The following is a 23,181-nucleotide window of genomic DNA, read 5'->3' as shown; positions in this document are numbered from 1 at the left end:
TGCAAAAATATACGGTATGATTGTCAAAAAAATTTAAATAATAGATAAATTAAACTATAAAAACAAAACTGCTCTTCTTCAGTGAAGACACACCAGCCTGGAATGTCAGTTTACTAAACTTCTTCACTGTGGCAAAATACATCTTTTTGCCCCATAGTCGTAAACCTTCGATCTCAGGTAATGAGGGCCAAAAATTTGAATTTTATATAAGAATATTTAACAATGGCAAAATCATGACACAATCTATAGACAAGAATTACATCTGTTTACCGCTGTCTCCAAAACACCCTAAAACCTTACAAACAATATTACACACAACAAACACACTGCTACTAACTCACTTACACCTGGCACTCCAGACTCCGAAATCTCTAACTCTGCGCATAGACTAAATCAGCAAACAGGAAAAACAGTAACCAGTCGACAACAGAAATCCAACACATATCTATGACGTCGCAAGTTGACCTAGAAAACTGGACAACAACTGTCAAACACCCACTATAGTGTAAGTCAAGACACCTGAACCCATCTCTGATAAAAGCTGTTACAGCTGGAAAGACAAACTGACACCCTTCCACCCCCACAAGCTACACACTCTAAAAACCCACCCTCAGAATCAAACAAGCTGCACATAATTGAAGCCCCTCTAAAGTGATTCCCCAACAAATGCACTCTACTAAACACAGCACCAAGTTTACCACTAAGGCAATGAACACTTTTCAGAGCCTGTGTAACTTAGCCAAAGCTTACACGTACATTACAGACGCTCTGGCACACAAATCTGATGACACAGCCGTCTCCCTGAAAAATAGACACTTCACTAAATGCTGTCCCATCCATGGTAGGCCTCAAATATACAACAACCCCATTGCTCATTTACCCACTTATCACAGCAACCCTATAAATACAGGGATCACTCTGCTGCTGCCTTCCAGATGGTTAGTCCGACTTTTACTCTAAACCAAAACAGATGCTGCCATTGAGGCTACTCACAAAGCAAACAAAACAACCAAAGAAGCCCACCCCTCATCAGGATCGCTAGCAGAGACTCCAGGTACTACACGGAATGAAGAGCCTTTGTAAGCAATCTCTACTATATAAAACAGACGAACCACTGCAACCACTCACATTACTGTGCCTGCTAAAATGCCTGTCTCACATTAACTAAACTATATCCATAACAATTGTTAACCTAACACTCTCTTCCTAACAGAGACATTTCACCCCTCAGGAATACAAAATGGGTCTAATGATAGAGAAATCAGATGTGGGGGTGTTTGAAGTCATCATCCACGGAGACCACATTACTTGCACTATACTAATATCGCCCCAATCCTTAAAGAGCTCCACTGGCTCCAATCCACAAATGAGCACTCTTCAAATCCCTCAAATCCCTCATACAAAGCCTTACACAACATTGGCCCCATGTACCTCAACAACTGCATACATGTCCACAAACCTTATAGACACCTTGTTTCAGCTGAACTCCTACTCACACACACACATCATCCTATCCCACAGCCACCAGCATACACAGAACCAGACCCGAAGGTTGTGCCAACTCCTATCTTACTCCTAAAACTTGGAATGTTCTGCCCCTGCACATCAGAGCCATCTCCTCAGTCCTTGAATTCTGCAACAAACTGAAGATCTGGATCAAGCCGCGCACTTGGCTTCGCTCATACAGCTCTTGCTTTAGCGCCACAGTACCCTACCGGGTGAGTTGCGCACTATACACATAAAATAGCATAACTTAACTGTCAGAGCTGTCAGCCTTAGGGTGGTATTCCCCTAAACTTTTGGCCTTTGCCCTCAACTTTTTGTGAAATTCCTTTTTGTTGACCTTATGATTCTGCCAGATAGGGCAGGGTTATATGGTGTACCTGGGACACCTTGTGTGCGGGAAGAAAGTGCAGCACCTTTAGGCCAGAACAGAGCCTATCATGGCCTAGGAGCCCCCAAAACACTAGCAGGGTCTCACTGGTTATTACAGGAGGTTTTTCAAGGGGTATGGCACCACAGTCTTTTTATTTTTATTGTTTTATTAAGGAGTTTTATATAGCACTGGGCGGACCTGGGGATATCGGAGCACTTTACAACTGTTTTAATCCAAGAGTCACACAATAGAGCAGTAGTATACATATTGGTTCGGAAGTCCCAGTGTGCTGTGCAACATTAAGGTAAGTAAGTCCTGAGATAACCTCATTGAGTGCACGTTGTCTTGGGTTGAACCTCTTTCAGGGAGGAGGAAACAGGTAAGGGCCAAGAAGCAAGGAGGAGGTAGGTTTTATTGATACAGTGTCGGGGAGCTACAGCAAACAGGTTTGTGCGCTTTGGCGGCGGCTATCTGTTCGGGAGGGAGCGGTTGAGCAAGAGGTATTTTAGGTGTTTTGGGAATTTTGCGAAGGATGGGATAGTCCTGATATTGGCTGGGATGGAGTTCCAGATTCTGGCCGCGTTTCCGGCAAAGGACCGTGTGGCGGTGTTTTGTTTGCGTGTTTTCATAGGGACGAGTAGTAAGGTATTGGATCTCCTGAGGTTCCTTGTCTGACCAGCCCTCTTGAGTTGGCGGCCAGGTAGTCTGGTTTTCCTGTGTGCAGGGCTTTGTGTGTGATGCAGGCAGTTCTGAAGCTGGCATGCAAGTCGAGTGGGAGCCATTTTAGTTCTCTGAGTGCGGGTGAGATGTGATCGAGTTTCCTAACTCCGGTGACCATTCTGGCTGCTGCGTTGAGAGTTGTTTTGAGGGGAGCTAGGTGAGATTTTGTTGTACCAGTAAGGGCTCCAGAGTTACTAAACTTAAGAGGGCCCCTGAATAATGAAATATGAGGGGAAGGAGGACAGGGGAAAATCAATACTACTAACAACAGAACCTCCCCTATAGACTTCTTAATTGGAAATCCATCCCACAAATAATTAAAGCCTCATTAAGTCACAGAAAGAGAGTATTATTTTTTTTTAAATTAATTTGTACATGAACAATAATATAAAAAAGACAATTCAAATTACACAGTTTCAATAATTTGTACTAGCAAAATACCTAAAAGAGCCCACGTACAAAAAACAATGATAATGTTGTAACACAAAATAGAACCTCACACAGCACAGTAAAGCAGAGCAGACATGTGAATAGAGCAAAATACATAGGAAACTCAACAAAAAACATGTGTATGTCACATAAATAATACTAAAAGAAAAAATACAAAAATACACACGCGTTTCGGAGTGGTCCAAGAAGTCCACCAGTTCCTTCGTCAGGGCCCAGTTGGAAGAAATCATAAAGTCGTCAGAATTCCCATCTAATGAGTCTCTTTATTAAATTGAGACTGCGAGGTGAAGGGGCTCCTTGGAGGCACACTGTATTCTTATAGAGAATCAGCTAATTGGATAAGTGGCTACTCGTTGTTCACTAATGAATGTTGGTAAGACAGGAAGTATGGGTACCAATGAATGATGCACCCCATACAGACAAATTCGATTGTGACTGTCGATCTAGGGTATACAAAACATTCCAAAAAGTATACACAAGAATAGATAATCCTCAATCTGAAAAGTATAAACGTGCCTTGCTGCCGATATGAAGATGCTACTGGATTTGTATATTTGTATGTATCTCACAACCGCCGCCTCATATAAGTCGGGAGGGTATAATGTAGGTAAACTGGTGAAGAAGCAGGCACGGCCCGTCGGAGAATCCCCAGTAAGGGCTCCATTCTCATAGTCGAGTCTGGATAGCACCAGTGATTGAGTGGCTTGTTTGAGGTCTTTGGGCGAGATGAAGGGTTTTATTTTGTTAAGTAGCTTAAGATTGAGGAAGGCACTCTTTGCGTAGTTCTTAATGTGTTTGGCCATGTCAAGTTTTGGGTCTAGGGTGTTTCCTAATGATTTTACAGAGTTGGCCAGAGTGAGATTGCCGTTGAGAGCATCCATCGCATTTAGCCATTCTACAATTTGAGGGTTCTCTTCTTTGTTGGAGATGAGGAGGATCTCTGTTTTGTCTTGGTTGAGTTTTAGGTGGTTTAGTGACAGCCAGTGTTGTATTTTTCTTAGAGTGTCGTTGAGTCTCTGAATGTCATCTATGGAGGAGGTTTCCAGATAGATCTGGGTGTCATCTGCATATAGGTGGAAGGGGATGTTAGCTTTTTTGAGTATGGTGGTGAGGGGTTCCATGTATATGTTGAACAGTTGTGGCGAGAGCACTGAACCTTGGAGGACACCCCTGCTGACGGGGTGCAGGTCGGATGTAAATTTTTTTATTTTTATCCTTTGGGAGCGGCTGTGTAAGAAGGAGGAGAACCAGTGTAGGACCATTTCATCAGCACCTACCCTTTCTTGTAGAGACTTGATGAGTAGTTGGTGATCAACCGTGTCAAAGGCTGCCGATAGGTCCAGGAGAATGAGGAGGCAACATTGGTCGGTATCGAGGGATTTGTGGATATCGTCAATTATGTTAAGAATCGCGGTCTCGGTGCTATAGCCTTTTCTGAAGACCGATTGGTGGGGATCAAGAAGGTTGATGCTGTCCATGTGCTGAGTCAGTTGTAGGAGAACGCACCTTTTGAGGATTTTGGATAAGAGGGGGAGGTTGGAGATGGGTCTGAAGTTGTTCAGGTCTTTGATGTCAAGGCCTGTTTTTTTTAGTAGTGGGGTGACTTGGCCAACTTTGAGGCATTCAGGTATGATGCCGGTTCTCAGGAAGCTGTTTATGATTTTGCACCAGAACGGGGCTATGGAGAGTTTCAGCTTTTTGGTCAATTGGGTGGGTATAGGATCAATGACGTGAGAAGCGGGTTTGGAGGCGGAAATCAGTTTGAGAATCTCGGCTTCCGGAATGGGGTTGAAGGATTTCCATATTTTCGTGGGGTGGTTGCGAGCGCTGTCTTCTGTCACTAGAGCCAGGCTTTTGCAGGCGGGGTTGAGGTTGATGTCCAGTGAGAGCTCAATCTGGGTGATTTTGTCTTAGAAGAAGTCGGCGAAGTTGTTGCACAGGTCCTTGGAGGCCTGCATTGAGGATGCAGAGGGCTTGGAGGTTTGTTGCCTGATGATGTTGAAAAGTTCTTTGGGCCTGTTTTTTGCGTTTTCCAGGGTGGTGCAGAAGAAAGTGGATTTTTCGCTGCTGTGTTTTTTGTATTTCCTGCGGGCTGCTTTGAGATGTTCATGTAGGCTTGTGGAGGGGTTGCTCATCCATAGTCGTTCTGTAGCTCTTAGTTGGTGTTAATGTCCGTGTTGAACCAGGATCTGGAAGAGATGTTCCTTTTTCTTTTTTTTAGTTTCAGAGGGGCTACTTGGTCTAGAATGGATGTCATGGTTGTGTTGTAGTGGGAGGTGAGTTCTGTTGTGGATAGATCATCCATGGAGACAGTGAGGAGGGAGTTTACCCTTTCCTCTAGGTCAGTCATGTTGATCTGCGTAAGGCTTCTCGTCCATTTGGGGGGGTCTTGGGTGGGGGGTTGGTGTGTGATCGGTTGAGTGAGGTGGAATAGGATTAAGTGGTGGTCGGACCAGTCTGTGGGCAAGGTGTGGTCTATCATGGCGTTGTCACATAGGCGATAATGGCATCTAGGTTTGCTCCTTTGTTGTGGGTTTCCTCTGAGTAGTGTTGGGTAAGGTTGTTGCTGTGTAGCAGCTCATTCAGGTTCTGGATTAGCGGGTTGTTTTCTTCAATCCAGTGTAGGTTGAGGTAGCCCAGAATTAGGTTGTTCGCGTCTCGGAGAGAGCAGGTCGGACAGGTGCTCGGTGAATGCGGTGGTGTTGCCTGGGGGTGGTATGTGAGATGGCAGATTAGTGTTTTGTTATTACTTGTGTTAATGTTGGCGGTTAGGCTATCAAAGGTGTTGTATTTAAAGGAATATATTCCCATCACGGAAATATTGTTTTTGTGGATGATTGCAACGCCTCCACCTCTTTGGTCTTTTCTATCTTTGTTGATGATTGCAAAGCCTGGGTTGACAAGAGTATCCATGAATGGTGAAGAGAAATCATTTAGCCATGTCTCGGTGATGAAGGCTATGTCTATGTCGTGGGTGAGGATGGATTCTGCTAGCTCTATGGCATGCTTGGTGGCTGATCTGCAGTTTATGAGCATGCAGTTGGTGGGGACCGTCTCTTTATTGGGTTTCTTCATTCGGGGGCAGTGGGGATGTTAGTGCGGGTGGCTGGGGATCTTGGGGATGTCGGGGGGGGGGCCTGGTCTCTTCCCAGTCCGTTGATCACCTGAATTTTGGATTGGAGGGTGACAGTAATTGGTGTGTCGTACGAGGAGGCAAGATCTGATGCTATACTCACGGACATTGCATCTCTTGTTCTTTTGGGTCTCTGTATCTGATTAGAGAGGGGGTTGAGATCCATCTCGGGCTGGGAGCCTTGGGAGGCCTTTGTTGTGTGGGGCTGGGGATGGTGGGGATTCGATGTGGCCTACGGAGCGGGGTGAGGTTGGTTAGGATTTATCTAAACCTTGGATTATAGTTGCTATCTGGCTTTCAAGCAGTGTGAGCCCCTGCCCGGTCTCTGTGTCGGTGGGGGTGTTCTGGGCGGGTATGTCAAACCTAGAGGGGGAGAGCCTGACGTTGTTATGTTGCCTTCTTGTGATTGTGCTGTCCGTGTAGGTTCTGAGCGGGTCCGTGTGTGCGGGGTGTCGAGGGTCGTGTTGTGGCATCGGCGTTCTTTTGCATATGAGCCTAGGGAGGTAGTTGGGAGTCACAGACTGTTTGTTGAGGTCGTTCAATGTGGGTTGGGGGAGTTGGAAGGTGGGGGATGGGTAGGGGTGATTGCCGAAGGGAGGTAGTGGGGCCTTGTTCTCTATGATAGTGTTGAGGGTGGTGTCTTGTGGCGAAAGGCTGGTGTTGTTATTAGGGGGCACCAGAATGGTAGGTTAGCTCTGCTAGTAGATCCGGCTCTCCGGGGGGAGGTGGAGGGGCGGGCAGGGGAGGAGTGCATGAGAGAGGGCAGTCCGGAGTGAGGGGAAGAGGGAGTCAAATGTCTCTAGATTGTCGTTGTTGGCTTGTATCAGGACTGTGCCGTTAGAATAGATGATCACAGAGGTATTCCCATTCTGCCTAGTGCGGTTAGGGGATGAGATTGTCAATTTGAAGCTATGGGAAGTGTTAGTCGTTTTGGAAATGTGGAGCTGAGATCTGAGGATGAAGTTCCACTTTTCGGGTCTTTCAGTGTGGAAAATGAGATCCATTTTTATCTTTCCTTTGGAGGAGCAGTGATATATGTACGTGAATAGTGATTCTGGGTGTTGTTTAATTAGTTTGTGCTTGAAGTTTTTTTTTGCTTTGGGTGATAGGTTAAGGGGGAAACTGATCAAGAAGGAGTTTGGGTCATGCTGTTTTAAGTAGTTCGGAGAAGAGGGGTTGGTGTAGGTTGACGTGCCGGATGGCATTGTGTCTAGGTTGGACGGGGGTCTAGCTCCCTTTAGGTTTGATGGAATAGTGTTTCCAAAGGGCGAGTCGTGGCAATGTCTGATAGCGTACGTTGAATAAGGTCGGGAGCCGTCAGTTTAGTAACTTGTTTTATGCAAGTGACTGGTGTAGTGTGGTGAGCCTGTTGTATTTGGGGGTCCCTGGGTCAGTGGTTGTCTATTTCCCTGATCAGCCAGGATGGGGGGGGGGTGGAGATAGTGAGTGGTGTGGAGGGCAAAGATCCTCTGAAGTTGGTTAGCCGTCCTTTAATGGTAGTGTCAGGTCAGGTTGACCCTGGGCAGCCGTCCTGGGGTCAGACACTGAGGGCGGAAAGAGTGCAAAAATGGTGGTCGCGTTGATCGTAGGGGCTGCGTCACTTCATATTTGTGACCAGCGAGTAGTTGTGAGATTCCTGCCATTTATTTTGTGTTGGTCGGTAACTCACCTTTGCAGTTAAATGAGAGTTACTCCTAGGTGGCTATTCTACGGTCAGGCATCATGGGTCAGGCAATGGGCAGATATGTAGTGGCACTGCAGTCATTAAGGTGGGGGGGTCACGATGACTTCCTTTCTGGGACTAACGGGACAGGGCGAGTTGTAGCCATGACCATACCACTTGAGTTGGGATTGGTCAGTAACTCACTGGTGCAAATTACCGGTAGTTAGCCCTGGGCGGCCATCATATGGTCAGGCACATACAGTGGGGAGATGGCAGTCTGGCACATAGAGTGGGGAGATGGCAGACTCGACAGTGCCGGCGGGTTGAGGCGAGGGTGATTATGGTGGTGAGATCACCTCTTTATGTATAGTCAGTGACTCACCGGTGTGGTTTGTTCGACGGTGCGAATTATGTGCCCCGGGTGGCCATCTTTAGGTCAGGCACATAGAGTGGGGAGCTGGCAGTCTCAAGGGTGTGCGGGCTCTTGTCGCTTTAATTCTGTGACCGGCGGGTCAAGGCGAGGTTGATTCAGGAGGTGAGATCACTACTTTTTGTATTGTTGGTGACTCAGCGGTCTAGTTTGTTTATCGGTGCGAGTTCAGTGCCCTGGGCGGCCATCTTGTGGTCAGGCACTGGTGAATTGCGGCACCTAGAGTGGGGAGATGTCCGTCTCCAAGGTGCAGGGGATCCCATCATATTAATTCCATGACCGGTGGGTCGGGTCGAGGTTGATGGAGGTGTTGAGAACTCTTATTTGTGTGTAATCGGGGGCTCACCAATATATTTTGTTCATCGGTGTGAGTTCTGTGCCCCGGGTGACCATCTTGTGGTCAGGCACTGGTGAAAGCGGATCAGAGTTCGTCGGTAGCTCAGCATCTGCTATTGTTTTTTTACGATCCTGGGTCCTAGGATTTCGGGACTTTCGCCGATTGTCTTTTGTGGGTTTTCTGTGGCTCACCGGCGCAGTTTGTTTGTCAGTGGGAGTTTTTTGCCCAGGGTGGCCATCTTGTGGTCAGGCACTGGCGATTGTGCTGGGGAGTTTGTCGCCAGCTCGGTGCCTGCACTTTATTTTTTTTGTTCAGTCTGCGAACCTGGATTGTCGGGACTCTCGCGGGTACAGGGGGGGTGTCTTGGAATCGAGTGAGGTCCGCTGAGCCGATCCCTCCAATGCATCCGTTGTAGTCCCTTTGGTGTCAGGGCGCGGATCGTCGTTTCCTCGTTTTATCGTTTCCTGAGAATGGTGAAAGCTCGATTCTGGCGTGCTCCCCTTGAGATGTGTTCCAGTGAGTCCACGTTCTCCAGGAGGGGTGTGAGGGGAGGGCAGCAGGGATTTTCACTACATTGGTGATCCCAGTGCCCAGGAGTTCGATCTTAATGCTCCTTCCCAGCGACCATCTTGCATATGCTCCCATGTTGCCCCCTTGACTGAGCTGACTTTGAAGTCGAAGCCCAAGAAGGTCATCTGGACAGAACATTGTCATAAAGCCTTTGACACCTCAAACAGTCCATATGCAAAGTCCCTGTGCTCATGGCACCTAACTTTTCCCAGTATTTCATTTTACAAACAGATATCTCAGATACATGGTGGCAGTCTTATCACAGCTAAATGAGGAGTACCTCATCTCCAGGAGGCTACTTCCCAGGGAACAGAGGTGGAGTGTTATTGAAAGGGACACCCCTGCTGTGGTCGGGGCAGTGAAGAAGCTGAGACCATACTTATTTGGGATTCACTTCCAGGTTCAGACAGACCAGAGGCACTTAGATGGCTCATGCAGATGAGGGGTAAGAATCCAAAACTGAGAGGTGGCCCATGTTCCTGCAGGGAATGTAATTCATGGTGGAACACCGTCCCGGTTCAGACCACTCCAATACTGATGGTCTGTTGAAGGTCTTCTGTCTTAGTGATGAGAACTCCTAGGAGATTATGTAGTTTTCCCCACTTTCAGTTGGGGTGTACATGTGTTAGACCTGTCAGCCTTAGGGTGGTATATCCCAAACATTTTGCATTTGCTCTCCACTTTTTTGATGAAATTCAGTTTTGTTGGCCTTAGGACTCTGTGCACTTTACTACTGATAACCAGTCATAAAATGCTTGCGCTCTTTTCCCTAAACCAGGTGAAATTGGCTTACACCTGATTGCATATTTAGTTTAGTTATAGGTACCTTGTAGAGTGGTATACCATGTACCTAGGGCCTGCAAATTAAATGCCACTAGTGGGCCGGCAGCACTTATTATGCCACTTACTTAAGTTGCTCCAATTATAACATGTCACAGACCTGCCATTGCAGCCTGAATGCAGATTTAAGCTGCCAATTCGATTTGGGGGAAAAATCCTTGATAAGCCTTAAACTCCAATTTGTTGCCCTAGGTGGCCCATATGGCAGGGTGCATTGTAATTAAAAGGCTGGACATGCACATTTAAGTTTTAGATGTCCTGATAGTGAAAAACTCCTAAATTCATTTTTCACTATTGTGAAGCCTACCTCTACCACATGATAACATTGAGTTGCCTCATTACATCTAATATGTGCTAACATTTGATTTGGAACAGATAGGCATTGCATGTTTGGTATCTGGAAAATTGTAATTAAATTCCTCATTAATGGTAAATTCGGATTTTATGTTACAGTTTTGAAAATGGCACTTTTAGAAAGTTGACATTTTCCTGCCCTAACCTATTTGGTGCCCACAACCTATCCTGGGTGTAGTTGGCAGTTGGACTTTGTTTATTCCTCCCAGACAGCCTCACAATAGAGGGATTAGATATGCCTGGACAGGTCATCAACTTGCAGGATAGGGGGCGGAGCTGCACACAGCCCCACTTGCAAATGAATAGGCTGTACTCCTCCTGTACACAAAGAACTTGTCACCCCTGCATTGTTCATGCAGCCGGCTTGGAGCCAAGTCAGGGAGTCAGGAAATTTCAAGCACTTCTAAGAGAATTCTCTGGAAACTTTTCCTACTTCAAAGAAGGCACCGTGTATAAAAAAAAAGGTGACCTTCAGACCCACTCCACAGTTCACTTTCTGGACCAGCGGAAGGAATCTCAGAGGACTTCCTGTTGCTGTGTCCTGCTGTGTACTCCACAAGACTGCTTTGCTAGCCTGGAAGAACTGTATTGCTGCCTGGAGCCTGTCTTGAACCCTCAGATGCCTGCCCTGCTGCATGAGCCCTGCTTCATCACCTTCACCAAGTACTAGCAGAGTGAGTCCAAGGGCTAGTTTGCTGGCCTCCTAGTCAGAGCCTCAGGAACAGAAAAGGCTCCTATCATCTTGAACCAGCACCTGGACACAACATGAATGAGTCCTAACCCCTCAAATGGTGCCCCTCCAGTCCTGGACCCTTTGTGGTGGCGCTAAATGTGTCCAGAGAGCCAAAATCCAAAGCTTGGGACCTGAAACATTTTTGGCTCAAAACTGTTCTGAAAACCAAGAGAAGACCGAGACCAACCTGCTCGTCTATCCATCCAAGATGCATCAGCGGTCAGCCTGACTTCGCAGCAGCTCCTGCCCCATTCTTCATTTCAGCATAAAAACCTGCTTAGCGGTCTTTCACCAAAGGGGTATGCAGCCTCGTGGAACTCTCACCAGCTATGACATCCTGCCCTAATCTCGCTTGAGATTTTAGACTTCCAAGAAGGAGACTAAGGGCCTGATTATGATGGCAGTTGGACCAACGCCCGACTGCCATTGTTTCAGGCAGGTGTCCGGCCGACTATATGTCAGTGGTTCCACCTGCCCGATTGCAGTGCTACCGCTGTGTAGGTAGTCGGAAAAATGCCTTTTTACCATTGCGTCATGTGCTGTGGCCCTAGAAACGGGCAGCAGTACAAGCTGCAATGGTATAATGCACTTTTCAAACATTCATGCACCGTGTGCCAAGCACCATGCGGTACCTGGCACATGGTTTAGGATGTTTGGGGGCACCACAGATGCTCTCCTGGGCCTGCAGTGGAGGCCCACAAGGGACGGGGGCCCTGCAAGGGGCCCCCAAAGTCCCTTTCCTGCTGCCTTTTCATGGCAGTCGTCAACAGCCATCGTAATCCCTACGGCGGTGCCTCAGTAGCCACTCCTTGAGGCTTTTGGAGGTGTCAGTTGGTTCCTCCACCTGCTGCGGTCCGACCGACTGCATCCTAATACAGCGGTCAGACCGGTATGCTGGATGTCAGTGGGACCTCCACCGATGGCCTGTCGGTGGCGGTCCCACCGACATCATAATCGAGCCCTAAGTTTGAACGTAGAAATCTTCACTGTGGCTTCGTCCAGCAGCTTCCCAATGATGAAGCTCCCTCCACGGACACCACCAGCAGCCTTACCCTGCTGAACTTTATCTGCTCCAGACATTTTCTTCCAAATTTCTTCTAAATCCAAAGGTAAGCGCCGATCTGGCCCAATCCACTTCTTGTATCCAACTCATGCTCCATCGCAGTCAGCCATAGTTTTCTACTTTGACCCAGACTCGTGCGACATGATGTCGTGGTTAGTGCTTTAGCCCCATCATCCTTCTTATACAGAAGCAATCTATAGCACCTACACATAAATCCAACTCACACTAAAGAATCTACTCTGGATTGTATCATTACTAAACCAAACCATTTAGCAGTTCAAAAACATGTCATAGTCAATTGGTCTGATCTACTTCTCATTCCGTTCACAACTGCCGCTCCAAAAAGCCCTCTAAAAAAAACTACCCAGGCAAAAATGCACGCGTAAGTAATTAAAAAAAAATGTGTTTTGAAACACTGAAAACCACGAGTGGTGCTACACTATCACTCAATTCCAATCTGAGAGATTACAACTCCTCTCTCTCATCCATCATGGATGTCCTTGCTCCAAAAACTATGAAGGAAAAGAACATAGGAATAACTATAAGAAGTTAGGAACACCATCAATCAATCAAGCAATCAATCAGGAAAATTGTAAGCGCACTACTCACCCGTGAGGGTCTCAAGGCACGAGGTGGGGGGTCAGCAGGTCTGTTTCATTCGAAAAGCCAGGTCTTCAGAGCCTTCCTGATTGTGTTCAGGGAGGGGGCACGTCTGATGTCGACGGGGAGCTCATTCCAGGTCTGGCTCTGTGAATGCACAGGGTTTTGGCGAGGAGGAGGCTGGCGGATTGGAGGTTTCGTTTGGGTACGTGGAGGGTGATTCTGTCGTTGAGGTATTGGGGTCCGGTGTTGTGTAGGAATTTGTAGGCATAGGTGAGTATCTGGAAGGTGACTCTTTTCTCGATGGGGAGCCAGTGGAGCTTGCGTAGGTGTTGGCTGGTGTGTTCGTGTTGGGGGATCCCGAGGATGAGTCTTGTGGCAGTGTTCTGTATTATCCTACATTATACAGTTATCTACTTTCAGATCAAAACAAAAGCATCAACCTCCCCACCCAAAAAAACTCTTTGATATATTGAAAACTAAAATTGCAGATACATCTCACTGTAAATAAATAACTATATTATTTGAGAATATACACACAATATATGCAATATAATTGGTTAAATCCCAGATGTTCCCTGATACAATGACAGTAACATCAGCATAAAACTACCATCTAAAAGCTGGAAATGTTTTAACTTTCTCTCAAACAACAACTTGGAGGAAATTGCCCCTGCCAAACCATCCAGTTACCAAATGGATCCCATTTTCCCCAACCTAGCAGAATCTGTGTAGGAAAATGCCCCTTTTTGTTGCAACTTGTTTTTACTCTTCCCACTGGGACACTACTTTTCAGTGCCCAGTGTATGTGCTCTTACTCCTGAAAACAGGGCAAATTATTATACACTTGAATGGTATAGTTAACTTACCAATAAATACCTAGTATATGGTACAAAAATGTGCCCAGGGCCTGTAAGTTAATTGTCACTTTTGGACTGCAGCATATATGGTACCACCCGTAGAGTGACAATGCAAAAAATGTCTCCAGGGTTGCCACTGCAGATTGGGAATGCAGTTTTAAAACTAACAATTCAATCTGGCAAAATAAACCTTTTGCCAGCTCCAAACCTTCGTTTTTAATACTTATAAGTCACCCCTAAGGTGGGTGCTAAATGCCCATAGAGCAGGGTGCATGGTTTTAAAAAAGTAGGACATATGTTTTATCTTTATATGTCCTGGCAAAGTCATTTTTTCCAAAGTCATTTTTCAGTGTAGCAATGCTGGCTCTTACATATGACAGCACTGGATTACATTATAACACATTATATAATTCAGATTTTATAGTACTATTTTGAAAATTACACTTTTGGAAAGTTATCCTTTTCCTACCTCTGCCGAATCTGCCTTTCTGCCAGTGTGCACTGTCACCTAAGAGCTGAATGGCTCCCAATCTAGGTGTAAAGTGGCTCCCACTGCTTAGACAAAGGGAGAGGGGCTGACATCTCCTGGCAGGATGGTCATGGGTTGTGCCCAGGAACTTAATTAACTTCAAAGAAATGCCTCCCTTGCCACAGGCAGATGTAACTCACACCTTGGCCTGCCCTTCTATTGTCCTGCTATCCAGCCAGGCACCAATCCTAGTGGGGAAGGAGCTGCCTCAGAACCGGTTTTGAGTGACCCCCAGGGAAGGTTTCCCCCTTGGCAAGGACACTGGGAGCTCTGCACAGGGGAATAAAGGTTCTGCGATCCTGATTGAAGTGGAGAAAGACACTAGGGGGGTAGTTTGCAGTAAAACACACAGGAAGCGCTGCAAATGTGGGTAGGGTGACCCTTGTGAACTTTCACCCCATTGGTTAGGGAGCTGCCATGAGGTTCCCCCACCCACAACCTGAGACTGAGCATAAATGTGGCAACTCCAGTACCCTTCTCAGAATATCTCTGGACCTGTGGAACACAGAAGAGGGACTGCACCTGTCATTGTGACCTGAAAGGAGAACCCTGGGCCTGCTCTCATTTGTACCCAGGACTGAAGAGCGGACTCCAGGGTTCAGTTGACTGACCTCCGGTTAAGCTACAGGGACATTATAGCTGTTAGATCCTTCATATGTTCCAGAGCTGCCAGGTGCTTGGAAGCTTCTGGGGGGCAGTGATAGATGCCTTAGCCGAGGTGACTGAGAGGGAGGTTCACTGTACACCGAGGCATTGTTTACTACATTGTTTCCCACACACCTCCAAGACTAAAGTGACAAGCAGATTCCAGGACCTGGAACTCCTATTGAACAAGAGAGAGATTGCCAGACATTGGAAATCCCGGAGGGGGACCTCCGAAGAGAGGTGCAAAAGAGAGGTCTCATGCTGGGCACACCATGAAGGGGCTATACACCTGGGAGATTCCAGAAGAGGCCGAGGATACTTGGAGGCTGCCAAGGCATGGGAGGCATTAGTGGAAGAACTGAACCACTCAGATTACTCCTCCCTTGAGGAGGCACTGGATAACCCCTGACACCCCAAGTAGTAAACCGACTCACTATGTGGAATTCCGCTCTGAAGCCATGTAGTGTTCTTTAGAATGAGATGTTGGAGGAGAGTCCAAAGGACTAGAAAACATGAGTTGGCATAGGACTCCATCCCACACCATTAGTACGATAGCAATAGATTGTTTCCTGATAAGGCAACTGACTCAGCTATGAAATGCCTAGAAGTGGGGAGGGTTAGGGGTTGAACTGTTTATTATAGTTTGATTTGCAGCCTATAACTCGGAGGACCTCTGTCTGGATATGGCTGGAAGTGCACCCACACTTGGGAATGTTTTTCACTGTGCATGATACCTATATATTGCTGGACTAGCACTTCTCCACACCAAGCCTAATCAGAGGGGAGGTAGCCCTGACCATTAGATGACTGGATTAACATGTGTGTTACTGTATAATCATGTCTTGTTGCATTTGAGACCTAGTCTTGTTATGAAACAATAAAAATCTGTTTAAAAATAAATAGCTGTTAGAAGCCAACTTTCCTGATGAGCCCACCTGACCGGTTCCAAATTCCCTGGTCCCTGCTAGTGGCTTCAAGTGGACTGAGTCCTGGCCCCTATGTAATGTCCCAGAGCCCTTTGATAAGTGTACTCTTCCTTCCTGGGTCTTAAAAACGTTTTCAAAGATTTTCGCCTAGTGAACCAACAGAAGACTAGAACAAACCTGCCAAGTCATTTCAACACGTGTGTTGATGCTTGGCCAGAGATTCAGGTTGCTCCGACTCTGAGCTTTTCTGCAGCTGCAAATCAGTTTCAGCAGGACATTGCGGAGAAGGTGTGCAGCATTGTCGAGCCCTGTTCAGCCACAGCTTGCAGCCTTGGCCCACTGGAGGAATCTGAACTCTAAAAAAGTGACCAAGCCCAAAGGTAGAAATCTTCACTGGGCAAAAGTGCCAAAGTATTCGAATGGCCTTCATAGTCTGCCCAGCATATGACCTCTCTTTTAGACTCTCTTGCATGTGAATCTTGGATTCTTTTCACTCTGAACTTTCCCATCAATAATCAATGGCTTCAGCAGAACTTCCAGGACCATTGGCTATCCAGTTTGTGCAACCTATCTCGCCACAGCCTGCTGCGTCACCCCACTAAGATTTTTGTCTTCCATTTCAGAAACTAAGTGGCCGATTACGATGTCGGGCGGAAAGCCTCTTGCCAACAGTTGGATTCCCCTAGACCGTGTCAGAACCCTTCTGACCAACTCGGTTAGTTTACAATCCGACCGATTAAGATGTTTGTGTTCGGATTGTAAATCGCACAGTCTTTCCAAATCGGTTCTGACTGGCTAATAGAGAATTTGTGTCAATCTGACCCGCATCATACAGCTCTACGGACTGCGCTTCCGACCGAGAGGTTACAATGTAAGTATCTAACAGCCTTTCTGAGTCGGCCTGTCCAACACGAAAATGTTGTTGGAAAGTGACTTTTGGGGCCCCTAGCAGGGCCCCCTTCATCCTGTGGCCTCCGGTTGGGGGCCGAGGGAGTATCTAGGGAACCCCCTGTAAAACCCTGCAGAGGGGTGCCTGCGATAGGGTGCAGAGTTTTCTGCACCCCCTCCCCCGCCCCCTCCATTTCCCAATAGGAGTCTGTGTTGTCAAGCAGAAAACGGGCTCCAATAGGAGTCAATGGGAATCCGACCAAACAGGTCGCATCGTAATCAGTCGGGCGGAACCGCCATCCACGACTCGGACGGTCCCGATTCCGAGACAACATTGTAATTGCCCCTAATTCAGAAGGTAAAACTTTGTACCGGGGACAAACCTGGTCTGTGCATCTGAACCCCTCTCCATCATGGTCAGCCTTAGCTCGCACCTAGGTCAAGCACAACCAGGTAACTTAGGTTGGAGTTTAATGGTTTTTTGGAACTATTTTTGTTTAAAACTTTACAAATACATATCTCAAGTTCTCCTTATTTCATTTTTGTTGTTTTGATCATTAAAATTCAAATTGAAGTGGGATTTTTTGTTGTGTTTTTTACTTTTTTTTATGTTTTTATTACTTCTAAATGCTTTTACACATTTTCTTAAGTTGAGCCTGTCTGCTCAGTGCCATAGAAACCTAGAGTTGAACTCATGTATAAATACTGAAACTTTACTGAACGTAACAAGAATATTGGCATTTTCTCACTATCTACAAACCCCTTCTACCCCTTTTTGAAAAACCATTATTAACACTTTCATTAGGAATAGACCTAACAATGAATAACATGAAGGGTGGCACAGAGTGCATGAAAACTACCATCGCATCAATGGCCTGTGTTTTATTCTTAAATCCTAGAGACCGGTGGAATAAAACAACTCAACCAATTCATTCATGAAAAAAAAACCTTAAACAGCTATCAAACAGGCTTCTACTCCTAGCAGAGCACTGAACATGCTGTACCGATTATTGTTAATGATTGTTATTAATCGCTTAACAAAAATGAAACCTGACTGCTAATCCTACTTGTCCTGTCGACTATGTTTGACAAAGTTGATCATGACCCGTTCAACACAATTTCCTTATGGTTTGGTATTTGTGAAATGGTTCAAATCATATCCACAGGATTGATGCCAACAGGTAAAAATAAATTGTGTATTCCATAAGAAGACACCAAACCGATCGATCGTACAAGTAACAGTAATCTGAAGACTAGAATCTCTATCCTTACTGCCAGCCTGGCCATTTGTACTGCTAGTCATGGCCCCATTCTACATGCTGCTGAAAGACTACTTAATCACTGACACAAGGAAGCTTGAACACATTACTCCAACACTTTGGTGGCTACGCATTTAGCTCTGCCTGCATAAAATTCAAAGTATTAAAACTGAACAACTCTCAATACCTGAAAAATAAACTAACACTATCAGGCAGTCAAAGACACCTGCACAGAGCCAACAACTTCCATCTGCAATCACTTTGCTGCAAGAAAACTTCCACCTTAACCCAATTCTTGGGTTTTTCCTGTAAACGTTGTTACTTTAATATTTAAAACTAGGGTTTCCCGTTTGTCAAAAAGGGTTATTTTGATAGATTTGACACCCTCAAACACTGCCTACACATCATCCAGACATGGGTGACCATCGTTACCTAAAGTTCAATCAAACCATGATAACTTTCTGTTATTTGCCAAGAACAACAAACAGTACACACCTACCTCAATGACATAAACTTTGATGGCTTCAAACCCAAACTTTCGCTGAAAGCCAAGTCACTGAATTTCCTCTGGACACCAACTTAAACCTCAAGGAACACATTGTCAAAAAAGAAAGATGGCAGTTCTCTCTTGCAAAGAAAGTTAAACTGTTACTTCTAGAAAGTGACTTCAGAACTGCTATTCACTACTGCATAGCCTCCCACATGCTACACTGGTACCTCAGCAGGGTATTTTACATACTGCAAGACTTCTCTCATCGAGGCCTGAAGACATATGATCACATACCCTCAATCCTTATAGTGCTCCTTTGACTCCCCTTGCCGCCCTGTACAATGTTCAAAAGCTGCATCATTCTCAAAGCCATCACTATCAGCAACCCCATGTAGGTCACACACAAATTCCCCATCTCAGATGGTTCTGGGCACACACGCAGCCAGGACATAATCTACCTGCAGACTTAGAAATGTAAAAAAGAAAAAAAATGAGGCAGTGGGCCTTTTCCATCGGTGCACCTAGAATCTGGAACAACAGGATCAGGACAACCCCAACGTTGCTCCAATTCTAGAAAGAGTTAAAGACACACCTATTTACAGAACACTACATATAAAGGCATGATCTGTCCACAAACCAGGTACCTCTTTTACACTCAAAGACTGTAGGCTTGTCTTTGACCATGTACAGTGCTCCTCTGCCTTTTGGCCAAGTTTGAGCTATAGAAATACCACATGCAGGCACACACACACACATATATATATACATATACATCATTATTGTTATTGTTATTATTATTATTATTATTATTATTAGGTCTTCAGGGGCTCCTGATGTGTGGGGGTTCCTTGCTGAAAATTGAAAGCATATGGTCAAACAGATAAAAAGTAAAAAGTTGCAGATTGCATTCTAACAGAGGAGTAAAAACCACACTGTGCAGTTATTTCTTTTTAGCACCGCTATAGAGCCATAATATTATTACCTGCTGAAGTTCCTCGTAGGTGAGGAATAGGAAGTTGGGCGTGTCCTTCAACTTCATCCAGCCTTTGACATGATCAAACCATGAGCCATACAAGACTAAGAGACAAGAAATAAACATGTCAGGAGGGTTCGGTGAAGCCTAGCTAAGTGAGAACGACTGCATTTCTGATCAGAGGTGTACATTAGGTATTGTTACTAAATTAGCTGTTTTAATTGAATAAATGAAGAGTGCATTTATTCTATTATTCCAAGTATAGAAAATTATCTAATACATTTGTCTAAGGTCTTGAATATTGTTAATATATTAGGGGAAAATGAAACAATGTATTAATAACTGATTAACTACATTTGTATGCACATCTCTTGTATTGGTTTATTGAATTACATTATGGTGCTATTGCTTCACCTTGGACAATGAATACTGAAAGTGCAGTAACCAGTAGTTTCAGCCTCTATTTCCTACCACCCTCCCCACTATTCACAATACCTGAACTGCCAGGGCGTGGCTACCACATGTAATGTAACCGAGCATGGGAAACAGGCGAAGAATCCTTCTTCGAATACAGACTGAGATATTGTAGCCTTGTAAGTCATGCTGTAAATGTAATTGTAAGGATAAAGTTTTAAAATTACTTTTACACCTGCAGTAAATCTTCAGTGTGAGTCTCAAGCTTGGGAGCTCAGCCTCAATCACAAGATTCACGACTATTGGGTCAGTCTCACTTGGTGCAAGTTTCACATTTGCTTCACAGTCTCTCATTGAGTGTGAGTCTCACTCCTTGAAGCACAATCTCACTCACTGGGTGTGAATTTCTTTGAGGCAAGGTCCTATTCATTTGGTGTCAATCCCATATCTTGAGGCAGATGCAAGACTTGTGCCTTGGTTCACACTTTGGAGAATATTCTTACTCAGTGGGTATGAGTTTTACTCCTTACTTTTTTGGAGAAAGTTCTCACACTTTTGGTGTGAAGCTCATTCCTTTATTTCTTCTATCTGGTGTGTGACACCATGGTCCATATGTTTACTCGTTTTGTATTAGTCGTACACCTCAGAGTACAGTTTCACTTTTTTTAGTGCTTGTCACACTTGACTTGCCTAGAGGCCAGGTGATCGTGTTGTCACCACAATACCATGCCTAAACATCTTCTTACAAAAATATAATGCCCTAAATATCGTTTTTGTAAGTATGGATCAATTGCAGTTCATAATAGAAAATCTACACCAAAAGGAGTTATATTATTGTGAACGATGTTCATGCCACAACATTTATGACACTCAATACATTTCTTATTAGTATTCTGACATGCAGCCCGTTATGTTTTGAACAGTGCAGTGAGAAGAATTGAAGCAGCTGAATGCCCAAGTTTAGGATTTCAAAAGGCACTGCTTGAAGGCATCAATCCAAATATGGGGTTTCATTGAGCAATTGTGCAATATCAAAACATCTGTCAGTATCCTGTTTCAGCGATGATACAATCACATAGATAAAGGGGGAAGAGTGAAAGAAACGGGGACAGATCAAAGAGAACGAAAAACAAGCAATTGCAATGCAATAGGTCTCGAATTTCCGCGAGTTTTAGCTATTGGCATCGTAAATGACAATGCCTTTTATTTATGTTGTAAAAACAAAAACAACAAACATTGGCATAGCCAATAGGTCTCGCCTTTGGGACCTTATAAGTGTTTAGCCATGCAACAGTTGCATAACTAAACACTTATAAGGTCCCAAAAGCGGGACCTATTGGCTATGCCAATGCTTGTTTTAACTGCTGCAATCTATTGAAGCCTCACGGAGAACATCAAAGCGGCCCTCCGGCCGCGAAAGTGATTGCGATCACGATCGTGATCAAACATCAAAGCGGCCACGAAAGTGAAAGTAATCGCGGTAAAGCGCGACGCGCGCGCCCGCGCACATGCACTGTGGCTCTAGGCTGGCCTGGTAGCACTTTTTGGAGCCCTCAGAAAAAGTCTCGCCAGACACGCGCATGCGCTGGGTCTGGCGAGGCGTAAAAATAAAAGGAATTGTCATTTGCAATGTCAATAGCTCAAACTCACGTAAATGCGAGACCTATTGCATTACAAATGCTTGTTTATGATGTGATGGTATCAGGGCTTTAAGTGGGATGAAAAAACTGGGGGGCTCTCAAAGGGGCGTGGCCAGTGTAATTAAGGGCATGGCTTAAAACACTTAATCTAAAAATCTGTGCTGAGCATAGTGTGCCGCCCGACTTGTATTTTGCTGTTTCTGTCATTGCATCTAGATATACGGTACAACAAGTACCATCATATTTAAAACAAGTCAGGACTGTTGGCTTTGTCAATGGCTGTTAGTTGCATAAAATAAATAAGCAGCAACTATGGAACTATGGCTTGTATATGTTATTGAAAATACTTCCCCAACTCCCCCCCCCCCCCCTCCCACTCCTTCTTGTGTGGCAGCCCGGCTGAGACAGCTTCCCGGGCTCACATGCAACCACACCCAAGTACTTCACAGGTCTTTAAAAGACCATTTACGTTTCAATGAGGTTTTCTTGTGTTTTCACCCCTTCTTAGAGCCCCTGCAGCTCCATTCTACATATTGCCGGAAGAGTCAACCCTCCACCCCCCCGAAATTTTTAGTAGCCCCCCTCCCCCCGAAATTTGGCTTTAGTTGTGCCTCTGCCTGGCATGATAAAGATAATACAAACGGTTCTGTCGGGTAAAGAATATTTCTTAAGGCACTAAACCATCATTGGTTTGTATGTACGAAGATTAATCAAAATTGACACACATAGAGACCATCAACAGTATTCAAAAAAGTTTTATGAATTGCATCATTTATGAATACCTACTTTCAATGGCTGTCAAGGACTAAGAGTGAATAATACTTGTAACAAAGTGACATATAGTGCTCAGTGCTGTGGTGAACGGTGCGTAATATATACAACGTGACTTATGTAAGTATAGATAATATACAAAAGGCCAGAAAAACAAATATTTGAAACAGTCTGCAGACGGATTGAGTAAGTCTTTATGCAGAGTCTTTTCAACTGGTCCACGGAAAAAATGTCGACGTTTCAACCCAGGGTAGCATTACTAACTAGTCAATGCGGGTCTTCATCAGGACAGGGAGTGACAGCCTATGGAATAGTAAGGAATATGGTCAGGTGTGCTCGGGAAATTAGATGCTGTGATCGTTCAAAGCATGCAAGGTGAAAACTCACCAATGGGAGCCCGATGTGGCTCCTGGGGCAGGGTAGGGGGATACTCGTGCAGGAGCAACAGTATCCTGTACGGCGTGGCTGTGATTCAAACAGGAATTCTAATCGAGAGAATGAGACTGTGTAAGCAATAGCCCTTAAGTGGCTGTATAATTGAATGCTGGGAATGCGCTAATTGACTAACCCGGTAATGGGATATACTCTCTCTCCAGATATGATCAATAGACTCCAAGTGCAACTAATGAAAATTAGATTGGGTTACGTCTGTGTCGTCAGATCGAAATAATCCCCCTGAGGTTCTGTATAGACAAGAGGTGGGAAAGGAAAATGAGTCTCATCCATGCCAAACATTTTAACAGGATAGGCGGGCAAAGATAATAGTTACATTATAGGACTCACCCGCAAAGGGGATGAATTTCTTCCAAAGCGGCAAGGGGGTTGAATGGGGCATAGGCAAAAGTCCTGTGTCCTCAGATCGAGTAAATCACACTGAGGTCCTGTGAATTTAAGGGTGAAAGAGAAATTAATCTCTTACAAACCAATCGAGTTGGGCAAGATGGCTGGACCATAATATTCAATCCGCTCACCTTCGAAATGGGCCCAGGAAGAAAAATTACTTCAAGTCTGGGCGAG

General features: G+C 45.2%; 1 protein-coding gene across 1 annotated transcript in view; it reads right to left on the bottom strand.

The window, feature by feature from the left end:
- LOC146809806 (sulfotransferase 2B1-like) overlaps positions 1–23,181 on the bottom strand; it is a 496,995-nt gene that overhangs the window by 117,303 nt on the left and 356,511 nt on the right. Inside the window, exon 5 of the mRNA XM_085614386.1 lies at positions 19,349–19,443. Within this exon, the coding sequence (XP_085470512.1) occupies positions 19,349–19,443 (95 nt within the window). The remainder of the gene's footprint in view (positions 1–19,348; positions 19,444–23,181) is intronic.

This window comes from Triturus cristatus, chromosome 7 (assembly GCF_964204655.1).
Source record: "Triturus cristatus chromosome 7, aTriCri1.1, whole genome shotgun sequence".
Classification (NCBI taxonomy): Eukaryota; Metazoa; Chordata; class Amphibia; order Caudata; family Salamandridae; genus Triturus; species Triturus cristatus.
The sequence above is the reverse complement of the archived record's forward strand: the minus strand, read 5'-3'. Positions and strand labels throughout refer to the sequence as shown.